We start from the raw sequence: 12733 nt of genomic DNA, 5'->3' as shown, positions 1-12733 counted from the left end.
ATTTTAAAGATGAAATGCTACATTTAATGATTCAACAACATAAATTACTTGGTTTACCAACCTACATAAAGGTTATGAGTTTCAATGAAGTTCTTGAGCCATTTATGAACAGGTGCATAGTATTGTAGAAAAGGCCTGGTTGTGATCTTACTATGACCAGTCAGTAGGTTCAACACCACACTCCAATGGACACTTGATCCAAGTGATAAAACTTGTCTAAAAACATAAAGAAATATTATAGAATAGAGTATACAAGGAAATCGATTACCTCAAATTTTTTCTAGGTCAAGATAAAAGTAGACTGATTATTATAGGTACCTCAAATTTCTTCCAGCTTTCTTAGAACCATAAATATCACATCTTTGAAGAGGTAGTATCTTATCCTCTTCCTTGTTCTTTGAATTTCTACCCAATACAGTTATCTCGCAGAAACTTTTGAAGAGGTCCATTTGGAGAATACCACTGAGGAAATACCTTCAACATTTTTGAAACGTTTTAAAATTCGTAACACATGTAACCATTGTTTATAGGTTATATAGTAGGATATCTATATCCCATTCACATTCAATTCATATGTATGATATAATTTAAAAGAATTAATAATATTATATGAAATTATTACCTGATGTAAGGTGTTCCATCTGGTATGTGAAACTTTGCTCCAGCATCAAAAAAATCTTCACCCCTATGTTCAGGTGGTACTACCCCTCTGTATAACCTATTCATCTCCCAATATGCCGTATTGAGTTTTTGTTTGGGGATTTCCCCTCTGAATATTTTCCACCTGTATTTATCAATGAGGAGAGCGAATGGGATCTCTGGTATTTTTTCTAGGGCTTGCAGTAAATTCAAAGCGAAATCAGTGTTGGAATCGAAGAGTTCCTCGTCTTTGAGCAAACTTATACGGTGAAGATGTTGGGGTGTCATCACCCCATGCATAATAGCGTCCCCTATACTCTCGTGGAAAGCTGTGTTTGTACCATCCTGAAAAATATCAGGAAAGTAGAGTAGCAGAAAGTTTGAATCTAACACAAAGCTAGTATAATCTCAGCAATCGAATTCATATAAAAATTATTAACTCCAAAACTATTACTACGATATTGCAATAAAGGATTTATATGTTCTAAATTTTCTCATTGTAGTCATTTGGCCTTTAAATTTATTGCTTCATTTATCTTTTTTTTTCAAGTAGCAACATATAGGGATATATTTTATTAAAAATATTAGATGTACCTGAAATACTGCTGGTTGCTGCTCATATGCCATATAGTATTCGATGTGTCCCATTTCATGATGAATAACATAAAAGTCATCTATGCTGGGTTGGCCACACATCATAATCCTTTATAGGTAAGTTTACATATAATTATGGCATTTTTTAAAAATTAATTTATTTACAAGGTATGAATGATTTGAAGCAAGACTATAGCATACATACTTATTGACTGACTAAATCAAAAAACAATACTTCTGGTATTTATAATATTATCTTATCTCTAATGGTAAATGGTGTGATCTTAGACATACACGTGCAAAATAGTAGAATTCGCAAAAAATAATTTGAAAAAGTGAAAAAGTTCAAATGAGTTAAATGATCAAAAACATCACCTGAAATCGCCATCATGGTATAAATTGGCAGCGGTCCCATGACAAACCGATGTGTTATCCTTCTTCTGAAATATCGAATACTTCCAGAACTTCCTGGTCATCCTTGGCATTCCCATAGAAACGTAGAAATCCTCAGCTTCTGAAGCCATATGCCTTACTGTCTGGTTTTTAGATCTCAATCTTTCGTTTAATATCACCTTGTAGTTTTTAGGGAAAATAAGTCCCAGAAGGTAGGACCAGTCTTGACCCCACATATTCCCTAGAAATTCAAATTAGATTGAGCCTGATTGGTGTACCACATGGTTCCGTTCTAGGGCTCACCTAATAGATGTATCGGTAAGGGTCCTTTCAGATCGACCTCAGAAGGACCGTATTTTTCGTAGAGTTTGAACCTAACCACTGAATGGAGCATCTTGTATAACACTTCTATCTCTAAGTACAACTCTTCTACAATTTCCTCGAGGTTCTGTATTTCCAGCTCTTCTCTCCATACTTCTCCGTTGTCCAAATAACCTGAAGTTGATACATCAATGTCAATCCGAAATATTATATTGAAAATCAAACTTTAATATTCAGGTAAGTGAGACAACTTATTCTTGTAACAAGAAATTTACATGAGAATTAGATAGAAATGAACAAAAACAAAAGTAAGAAAAAACATATAAGAAACCAATCTAACAGAGTTGAATAAAGCAGTTAGTTGAAATAAGGAAGATTAGATATATTAAAAGAAATGATACAAGGAACAACAATATGAACCAAAACTGGAACACTATGAAATTTAAAAATAGAAGAAGTAGTAAGATAAGTGAAATAAGCTGGGTATATCAGCAAATACAAAACAAAATACTTGATATATTAGGTAAAGAACAATAGAAAACTCTTCAAATGAAAAATGAGATAGAGAATGTTCGGAAACTAAAAAAATAATGTAGGATACAAAGACGAAAACTCTAACTGGAGATAAAATATTGATACTTTTCTTTTACCGTTTGCTCTAGCAGCTTCATTTAAAATGTCAACCGCTCTAAAAAAAGGTTTTTTCACTTTAGGTCCAACTGAATCATGCCACAGGGTCCAGATCCATCTCAGTTGTTCTGGATTCAGATCTTGCCTCTTCATCATTGTTTCCAGATCTGGCTCTCCAGAAACGCAATCTCCAGGTTTTGGAAGGGTTAATTGCATGGAAATATTAGGGAATAACATGGAGTAGAATTCCATAAAATCTTCCGTTAGGGGCAGGCATATATCTGAGCCATAGGACTCAGCCAGAGCTCCCATGGTTTCTACATATTTCCTGAAGAATTATAGACAGGATTAAAAAAATAAAAAATGTATCAGATTTCGTCTGAAAGATAACTGATTATTAATAATGAGTAAAGTCACTAAGGGGGCGCAAAGGTGTATGAGGCAGGAGTTATTACCAGCTCAGTTTTTTCGACGTTTCGACTATTTTAAAGTTCCATCATCAGGTCCAATCCGATCAAAGTCAAAGTGAAAAATTTTAAAATTGAAAAAAGTTGAATCTTCTCATATTTCTATTCATCTTTATCTTCACAAGTTTTTCGATCATTAAAAAAAAATTGAAGCATCCCTTAAAACTAAGTACGAATGTTCAGGTATAAAAATGAAGCCACCCTTCCAATTCTCGATTTTCTGAGAGAGTTTCGTTCTAATTCATTGCAGGAAATGAATTTTCAGCTGTACAAAGGATTACTTCCGATACGTCTTTTCGGTCAAAGAGTCTGAGAGCTACGGAAACGGAAAAAACTTCATTAGGAAAGTGCGGTAGTTATTTAGCAGAACAACATGAAACGCTGAAACTTTTTCACGATGAAATTATGTTGAATTGTAGGATTTTTCGTTTTAAGAGACAAACAAAGTATTTTTGTTACGACTGCTGTGGAATATCGCATTTATATTAGCATTTATTATTGGTCCATCGCTACTCACCATAATGGCATCACATTTCTCTTAATCTAGGCTTCTGCCAATCCGATATTTTGTTTATTTGCCTTTGATCGTTCTTCTCAAGAGCGTTATACTTGTTTATCATTAATATATAATACAGCTTTAACAATGATTATTCAGACTAGGATTTTCAATTTGTTAAATACTATATTATAGAGAGGGGATGAACACTTTCTGAATGATAAATTAATGTTTATATAGGTATGGGAAAAATCTTTTGTGATGGATATAATATTGAACAATTATCATGAAGTTTATATCCATAGAAAATTGAGGAACAATATTGGAAAAAAATACACCAAATATTTCCATTACATCAGATACCAAGGGCTGAGATTTTGTGTGTATATATAGAATAAAAATTTCGTGTATAGGAGCTATAAGGGATGGAAGCCTGGACAGTCAAGTTGGCAACTCTGAGGATAATCGAAGAATTTGAAATGTGAGTCTTCGCAGATTCAAGATTTCTTGGAGGTATAAAGTGACGAAAGAGAAGGTGCTAGTATAGTGTTAATGCAGATAAAAATCTATTAACATCTATTAAAAGGCGGAAAATGTCCTACTTCGGAAACGTGTTGAGGGGTGATAAGTATCAATTGCTCCAGTTGATAATAAACTAACTACAGGGGAAAAACGAAGACCAGGAAAGAGTCAACACTCCTAGATGGAGAATATACAGGGTGTTCCTAAATTGGAAGTACAGAGGGAAATGAGAGATTTCTTAGATGATTTTAAGGAAAAAAAGTCTTATGAGCATGGGCCCGCAAACACTTTATTTTCGAGATACAGGGTGTTTTTTGTAGTCCTACTTTTTTATGATTATACCAGTTTATCGAATTTTTATTAATCTTCGCTACAGATTGGGTAAATAAGTATCTAAGTATCAAAACTTAAAATTAATTAATTTCTCACTGCTTACTAACTGGATCTTTGTAATAATTTGGATTTTTCTCAGGATTACTAGAGAATTGTTTGAAATTTGTTTCTGTAGTAGATACGACAAAACTACAAGAAACCAAGAATTGTAGTACTGCACCATAGTGTAATAAACATAGATAGAGGAAGTATAACGCAAATTTACAATTCCCAAATTTATTTTAGTGTAGTGTAGATAGAGGGAGTATACACAATTTTAACATGTCCCCCAACATGGTTATATTACGTTGTCGGATTGTGATATATTTTCAAATCCACAATTTTACTATATCATTATGAATGTATATTATATTGAATGAAATATATTTATTTGAGTGATTCCTGATTGAATATGCGAATTTGAATATTTGGAATCCGATATTTTTCCTAATTGTCGAATTTATAATGAACAGAATATTTATTATTTTCTGTATCTACCTGCTGAAATCCAAGGTTTGGCAATTTTCGTTCTCCTAGTGTCATCGGCTGTTTCATGTCGTTTAGCGCGCTTGAAGTTTGTCTCCTTAATTTCTAATATAGTGAGGTATTTATTTCAATATATTTTGAGTTAATATGAAACGTTGATTCACTATGGGACATAAGAAGTGCGTTCTTTATGGAGAAACTCGCGAATTGAGTGAAATATATAATAGTATCACTGATATGTTCTCATTTCCGCGCTCTTCTTGTCAAATTTGATAGTTCATGTTGGGGACAAAATTTGCTTACTGAAAAATACATATGCTCCCTCTATCTAAGTTTATTGATCTGTCTACTAGACTGATATTTCTTTTTGCATTTTTCTAAACTACCAGTGGTCCACCCAAAAAAAGTTCTGGAGAAAAAAGAGGACACTGTACCAGAAAAAATATCACCCTGTCGATTCGCATTCAAAATTAGCATATCAAATGATGAAAAGTTAGAATTGGAATATCTATGCCAAATTTTAGTCGAATATTTCGTGAAGGGAAGGTGCTATGAGAAAAAAATCAAACTTTAACACCCTGTATCTCGAAATTAAATAGTTTGTGGTCCTGTTTCTATAGGACTCTTTTTTCTAAAATTCATTTGAGGAATCTCTCATTTTCATTTGTACCTCAATTTAGAAACACCAAGTATAGATATACCTAGTGATGTGGTCCTCAATGGTGGAATTATTGCATGAGTGGAAAAGTGCTCAGAATCTCTCGACTTAATATCAACCTCTTACTCATTTCTCTCAAAAATATTTAGTTCGTCTAGCAAAAATTGAATCACTCAGTATAAAAGGCGCTGTGAATAAACAAACCTAAATAAGTTGGGCTCTACCGGTCAGACCGGTCGGACGTTTCGTCAAACGCCAACCGGTCAGACCGGTCGGACGTTTCGTCAAACGCCAACCGGTCAGCCGTCAGTGCCAATACAAGCAAAACACATCCGAATCCTGAAAACACCTCAAAATGCTCTCCATCAAACCGACAGCTACTCAATAAAACTACTCACACAATACCAGTATCGGTGAACTTCCCGCCTCTGCACAGCAAAAACAGCTTCCTCTGCTGTTCCTCCGACAGCAAGTCTTTCTGGACATCATAACCGCATATTGCGTTTCTCCACCTGTTTTTGACCAACGTCAGTTCTTTACCGTTCTCCGAATATTTCTCGATTTCTGGATCGACGCTGAGTTCCCATGTCAGACGACTGGCAAGGGAGTTGAACTTGAGAAGGTCGATGTCGATGTTTTTCAGCCACTTTTCAGCTTCGTATCGGTATTTTTCTGTAATTAGAGGATTGGTTGTTTGATTACGACTGATTGGATTGCTATAGGGGTGTTCTTTGATGTCGAATGGAGCTTTGTAGGTCGTATGGAGGTTGAGGTTCAGAGAGTTTAAGGGAGGTCAGTTGGTATATGAGAGCTGCCGATGAGAAAAACGGTGACTTTTTCAACATTTTGTTGAAATCGACTTTTGAATTCAACAGATTAGTGTCGAAAACTCAATTTAAGTCAATAATATTAAGAAAATCCCTCAGAAAATACACTCTAGCGAAGCTCTATATATATATCATTTACTAAAATACTCTTATTTACGATCTTCAAAACTTCAAACTAATTTCTTTCTCTGTTTGTTACCGTCCATTTTCTAGAAGAGAGTTAGAAGTATTTTATAAAGCTTTTGTATTGAGGAAGTTCAGTCATCCCAAAGTTATTGTAGAGCGGAGATATTGAAACAATATAAAGGGTGTTTTTTTTCGAGGTAGGTATATAACTTTAAGTTGGCATTTCTGTTCAAGATGGCGACCGATTTAACAGCTGTCAAGTGATTTATTCTCAGTTTGGTTTGGTAATTCATCATGAATAGACTCACGCCTGAACAACGCTTGCAAATAGTGCAATTTTTTTTCGAAAATAATGGTTCTGTGCGGAATACGTATCGCGCACTACGTCCATTTTATTTTGTTTAGCGATGAAGCGCACTTCTGGTTGAATGGCTACGTCAACAAACAAAACTGCCGCGTTTGGAGTGAAGCTAATCCTCAAGTGTATGTCGAAACATCGTTACATCCAGAAAAACTGACTGTTTGGTGCGCTTTATGGGCTGGTGGAATCATTGGTCCGTACTTCTTCAAAAACGATGATGGCCAGAACGTTACAGTCAATGGTGATCGGTATAAAGCCATGATTACTAACTTTTTCATTCCTGAATTGAACAACCATGATGTCCAGGAGCTGTGGTTCCAACAAGATGGCGCAACATGTCACACAGCTCGTGCCACAATCGATTTATTGAAAGACACGTTTGGTGACCGCCTAATTTCACGTTTTGGACCTGTGAATTGGCCTCCAAGATCTTGTGATTTAATACCGCTAGACTACTTTCTGTGGGGCTATGTAAAATCATTGGTCTATGCGGATAAGCCACAAACCCTTGACCATTTGGAAACAACATTCGCCGTGTTGTTGCCGATATACGGCCACAAATGTTGGAAAAAGTCATCGAAAATTGGACGTCCAGATTGGACTACATCCGAGCCAGCCGTTGCGGTCATATGCCAGAAATCATATTTAAAATGTCATGGCGCAAGATTATCTTGCGGATAAATAAAATTCATGTCAATCGAATAATCCATCGTTGTTTTATTGCAATTTAAAGTTCTATAGCTTTAAAAAACACCCTTTATTTATAGTGATAAGATTTAAATTAGCTATACAGTTGAAAAGCTAAAAGCCAGATTCAAGTGGAGAATATAGGTAGAATCATAATTTTTGAAGTACTTTTTGCTGAGCTACAGTCCAGAATATTTGATAAGTTTTTCCTAGTTTGACTACGAATGACCAGGGGATAAAACTTCACATCATGCTATTCAATTCTTTCCATACGATTGAAAATATTCTGTGATTAAAATAAGAAACTATACTGAAAAAAATGTGTGTTATTGTTCCAAACAATTAGTGTTTCAAACGATTCAAATATGCTAAAATTGAACTATGTATTGAAAAAAAAAAACAATATTTCTGTAACAACAGATCCAACTAGGTTGTAATTCAGAACCTCTAATATAGATAAACTAATAACCGATAACATTGACTCAGATTGAATCAGAGATTCTCTCAAATTTATTTCATTAAAATTAAAATAATCTGTTTTGAAAATTAATGAATCGAGGGGAAAATAATAAGTTGTTTTATCGAATTCTCGCGTTTTATTTTCAAATATAGGGTGAATAAGTGCGATTCTGCATGAAAAATAATGACAATTTGATATATAGGTAATTATTGTTCACAAGGCTTCGTATTCCACAATTTGGTGTGTTCAAGTTTTTCCCAAAAACTGACTAGATATTCATTTATTGCTCTGAATTTTTTTTGAAACGAAAAATTATACACCACTGGGATATTTCAAACTGAAAATCATTTTTGAATATTTCGTTCACTTAGTGACAAAAATTCCTGATGTCTTTTTTCAAAAGGAAAGAGGTTCCCTATGAAAAAAAAAATAAACATTTTGACGCATAGTTTTTATTTCTTTGATAAATTATCTATTATTAGATACTTGATAATGTTCAAAGTTGAGATTTTTTTTTCTTATTTTTAGTTTGAAATATCTCAGAAAGGCCCAATTTTTTTCATTCAAAAATTGAGAGAAATATATAAATTCAGTTTTAAAGAAAAACTTCAATACCCCGTTTATAAAAATGAAAAGATTTAGCGAACAAAAGTAATATAACAAACTGTCATTATTTCCGCTTAAGTTTGTCACACTAAATCACACTGATGGTATTATTTTAATTAAACTAATTCTAAATTCAAAATTCTACTCAGAAGAATTCAAAACCTTCAAGAAATTTTTCATTATTAAAAGTAATGAAAATTTCGAAAAGTAGAAAATTCCCTGAAGAAAAAACAGCTGCTCAAAACCACAAAAAGCGAAAATTACATAAATAAATCTCAACATACTAACCCTTCTTAAAATGTGCATCAACCCCACATCTAACACAGTTAAAAACCACCGTGAGAACAACAAGTGAAAACCAACATCTCGCAAACCTATTCATGACAACAGTTATAGTCTTAACTGCCATTTTCCGAATTTTCCGCTTTTCTTTCAGCTATCAGGTGCGGTCATGCGTGATCAACATGTCTCACTCACGGCTGGAAATCGTCATGAAAGCTCCATTTGTGTTTATTCCATTTCTGTTCCATTTCGTTTCGAAATATGTTAAACCGAATTACTGGGGCAGGTCACCCCTGGGGTATTTTCAGGAGACAGACGCTGAAATGGCTGAAATTAATTGTGGTGTTATTTTTGTTTTAGTCGCGGGATTTGTCTAGAGATTTTAGATGATTGTTGGTTTGTTTGGAAATTATAAACCTTGCGGTTTATATTATTTGTCTTTATACACGATGTAATTGAATGAATTTTTGGAATTAGTGATGAATGAACGTACAAAAATTGACATAGAGTATTATAACGCTTTTAGATGGCATTAAATTAAACATTTTAGAAAGACACTCAAAGGCAAACAAAAAAGTTTGTGAATATTTTTTTTATTAGGTGTCTGATAATATTGTTTTTTTCTGAAATGTCTAATTGAATGCCATCTGAAAGCGTTATAAAGGGTGTTTTTTTTAGAGCTGTAGAACTTTAAATTGCAATAAAACAACGATGGATTATTCGATTGACATGAATGTTATTTATCCGCAAGATAATCTTGTGACATTACATTTTAAATATGATTTCTGGCATATGACCGCCACGGCTGGCTCGAATGTAGTCCAATTTGGACGTCCAATTTTCGATTAATTTTTCCAACATTTGTGGCCGTATATCGGCAATGACACGGCGAATGTTGTCTTCCAAATGGTCAAGGGTTTGTGGTTTATCCGCATAGACCAATGACTTTACATAGCCCCACAGAAAGTAGTCTAGCGATGTTAAATCACAAGATCTTGGAGGCCAATTCACAGGTCCAAAACGTGAAATTAGGCGGTCACCAAACGTGTCTTTCAATAAATCGATTGTGGCACGAGCTGTGTGACATGTTGCACCGTCTTGTTGGAACCACAGCTCCTGGACATCATGGTTGTTCAATTCAGGAATGAAAAAGTTAGTAATCATGGCTCTATACCGACCACCATTGACTGTAACGTTCTGGCCATCATCGTTTTTGAAGAAGTACGGACCAATCATTCCACCAGCCCATGAAGCGCACCAAACAGTCAGTTCTTCTGGATGTAACGGTGTTTCGACATACACTCGAGGATTAGCTTCACTCCAAATGCGGCAGTTTTGTTTAATGACGTAGCCACTCAACCAGAAGTGCGCTTCATCGCTAAACAAAATAAAATGGACGTGGTGCGCGATACGTATTCCGCACAGAACCATTATTTTCGAAATAAAATTGCACTATTTACAAGCGTTGTTCAGGCGAGAGTATATTCATTATGAATTGCCAAACCAAACTGTTAAATCGGTCGCTATCTTGAACAGTAATGCCAACTTATAGTTATATACCTCGAAAAAAAACACCCGTTATTTATATCAAAGGAGAAATCTGCATGACCTCACCACGATGAAGGGGTGACTTAAAGACCTTTACCATCTAATAAGCTTTTAGAATACGATGTGTTTTAAGTGCTCATAAAAATTTTTAAAAATGTAGCTACAGGTAAACAAATTTGAACAAACTTCTAACTTAGCGCTACTGCTTTTTTAATTATATCCTTTCTATATCGATTACAAATGTTGAACAACCAGCAGAACTTATCAACAAGAGCCTATTGACATACAGAATCGAATAGAGGTGTGCTTGAAGTGTTAAATGCGATACTAATCAGGTTGATTGACTGTTCGCTACACAGTAAATGACTGAATTAATGAAATCTAGGCATATGGTGGCGGTTAGTTCATGTTTTCCATCAATTAATTTTATCGATTGTCACTGTTGTCTAGTATTCTTCCAACAAGAACTCTGTTTGGAATATTCCGTCGTTAAAATATAGCAGCTTTATATGATTTGCGAGGCGGTGGCAGATTTTTATTAGCTATAAAATACGTTTCATTCTGCGCTACTGATGGGAAGGATTTCTATTTATACATTTATCGACAAAAAATATTGGAAATGAAATCAAACGAAAGAGGAGAAGAGAAATCAACTCAAATGATGCGTGCTGTTTCTGTCGCTTTCCGCAAATTTTGAAATTATTCTCAAATTTACGAATTATTGATCAGATTAGATGAATTAACTACATAAATGAATTTTCAATTTTAATTATCGATACATCGACTTTTAGTTTCTTTCTCAGAGTAATAAAAATAGTAAGGGAGCTTATGTCATTTTCAGTAAGCGAATTCTGTCCCCAAAATGAACTATCAAATTTTAAAAGCGCGCGGAAATGAAAACATAAAGGGTGTTTCTTTTTAGAGCTATAGAACTTTAAATTGCAATAAAACAACGATGGATTATTCGATTGATATGAATTTTATTTATCCGCAAGATAATCTTGTGGCATTACATTTTAAATATGATTTCTGGCATATGACCGCCACGGCTGACTCGGATGTAGTCCAATCTGGACGTCCAATTTTCGATGACTTTTTCCAACATTTGTGGCCGTATATTGGCAATAACACGGCGAATGTTGTCTTCCAAATGGTCAAGGGTTTGTGGCTTATCCGCATAGACCAATGACTTTACATAGCCCCACAGAAAGTAGTCTAGCGGTGTTAAATCACAAGATCTTGGAGGCCAATTCACAGGTCCAAAACGTGAAATTAGGCGGTCACCAAACGTGTCTTTCAATAAATCGATTGTGGCACGAGCTGTGTGACATGTTGCGCCGTCTTGTTGGAACCAAAGCTCCTGGACATCATGGTTATTCAATTCAGGAATGAAAAAGTTAGTAATCATGGCCCTATACCGATCACCATTGACTGTAACGTTCTGGCCATCATCGTTTTTGAAGAAGTACGGACCAATGATTCCACCAGCCCATAAAGCGCACCAAACAGTCAGTTTTTCTGGATGTAACGGTGTATCGACATACACTTGAGGATTAGCTTCACTCCAAATGCGGCAGTTGTGTTTGTTGACGTAGCCATTCAACCAGAAGTGCGCTTCATCGCTAAACAAAATAAAATGGATGTAGTGCGCGATACGTATTCCGCACAGAACCATTATTTTCGACTATTGCACTATTTGCAAGCGTTGTTCAGGCGTGAGTCTATTCATGATGAATTGCCAAACCAAACTGAGAATAAATCTTTTGACAGCTGTTAAATCGGTCGCCATCTTGAACAGTTATGCCAACTTAAAGCTATATACCTCGAAAAAAACACCCTATATTTACTTATTAAACACACCCTGTATACTCCGCGACGTCCAATTCAATCTGGATAGAATGCCGTTCCATTCTCATTATTCCTAATCCAGCGAAACAGCTCAACATTCGTTTGTCGCCCACTAGAATAAAGGAATGAGGCAATAAAAGTTAATTTGTTTGATCTTCATCTGAGAACACCTGCAGCTAGCTTCCTGGAAAATTAACTTTGGAGACGTGGAAAGCCTTCATACTCGTGATGCTAAGATAGGGATTCTTGGATGCTTTGAAAGAAAGCCGCGTATTGTGACTGTAGTCTGCAGAAAAAGTTGAGAAAAAAGCAATGAAGTGAAGTCGGGAGCTTTTTAGGGATCATTCATTCATTTTTCAGTTGCGTCCACACATTGGTGGTCTGCTGTTCTGAAAGAAGAACGATAGCAA

At 35.0% G+C, this 12733-nt stretch overlaps 1 protein-coding gene across 1 annotated transcript; it reads right to left on the bottom strand.

Moving 5' to 3' along the window:
• Positions 1-8: 8 nt before the first annotated feature.
• On the bottom strand, positions 9-9212 carry LOC123671655 (angiotensin-converting enzyme-like). The gene is made up of 9 exons (XM_045605617.1): positions 8934-9212; positions 5977-6250; positions 2598-2905; positions 1930-2121; positions 1609-1867; positions 1234-1342; positions 623-984; positions 319-474; positions 9-216 (listed from the first exon to the last, which is right to left on the bottom strand). The coding sequence occupies exons 1-9, from the start codon at positions 9052-9054 to the stop codon at positions 54-56; spliced, it is 1944 nt and encodes a 647-aa protein (XP_045461573.1). The 5' UTR covers positions 9055-9212; the 3' UTR covers positions 9-53.
• Positions 9213-12733: the final 3521 nt, after the last annotated feature.

The sequence above is a fragment of the Harmonia axyridis genome, chromosome 1, assembly GCF_914767665.1.
Source record: "Harmonia axyridis chromosome 1, icHarAxyr1.1, whole genome shotgun sequence".
Taxonomy (NCBI): Eukaryota; Metazoa; Arthropoda; class Insecta; order Coleoptera; family Coccinellidae; genus Harmonia; species Harmonia axyridis.
Note: the sequence above shows the minus strand (reverse complement) of the source record. Positions and strands in the feature narration are given on the sequence as shown.

Excerpts from the sequence above, each read along its gene's own strand:
- LOC123671655 (XM_045605617.1), bottom strand. The coding sequence starts at position 9,054 with ATGGCAGTTAAGACTATAACTGTTGTCATGAATAGGTTTGCGAGATGT. Across the intron at positions 6,251-8,933 it reads TGATGCACATTTTAAGAAGG|AAAAATACCGATACGAAGCT; the intron begins GTTAGTATGTTG and ends CTCTAATTACAG. Across the intron at positions 217-318 it reads AAAGCTGGAAGAAATTTGAG|ACAAGTTTTATCACTTGGAT; the intron begins GTACCTATAATA and ends TTATGTTTTTAG.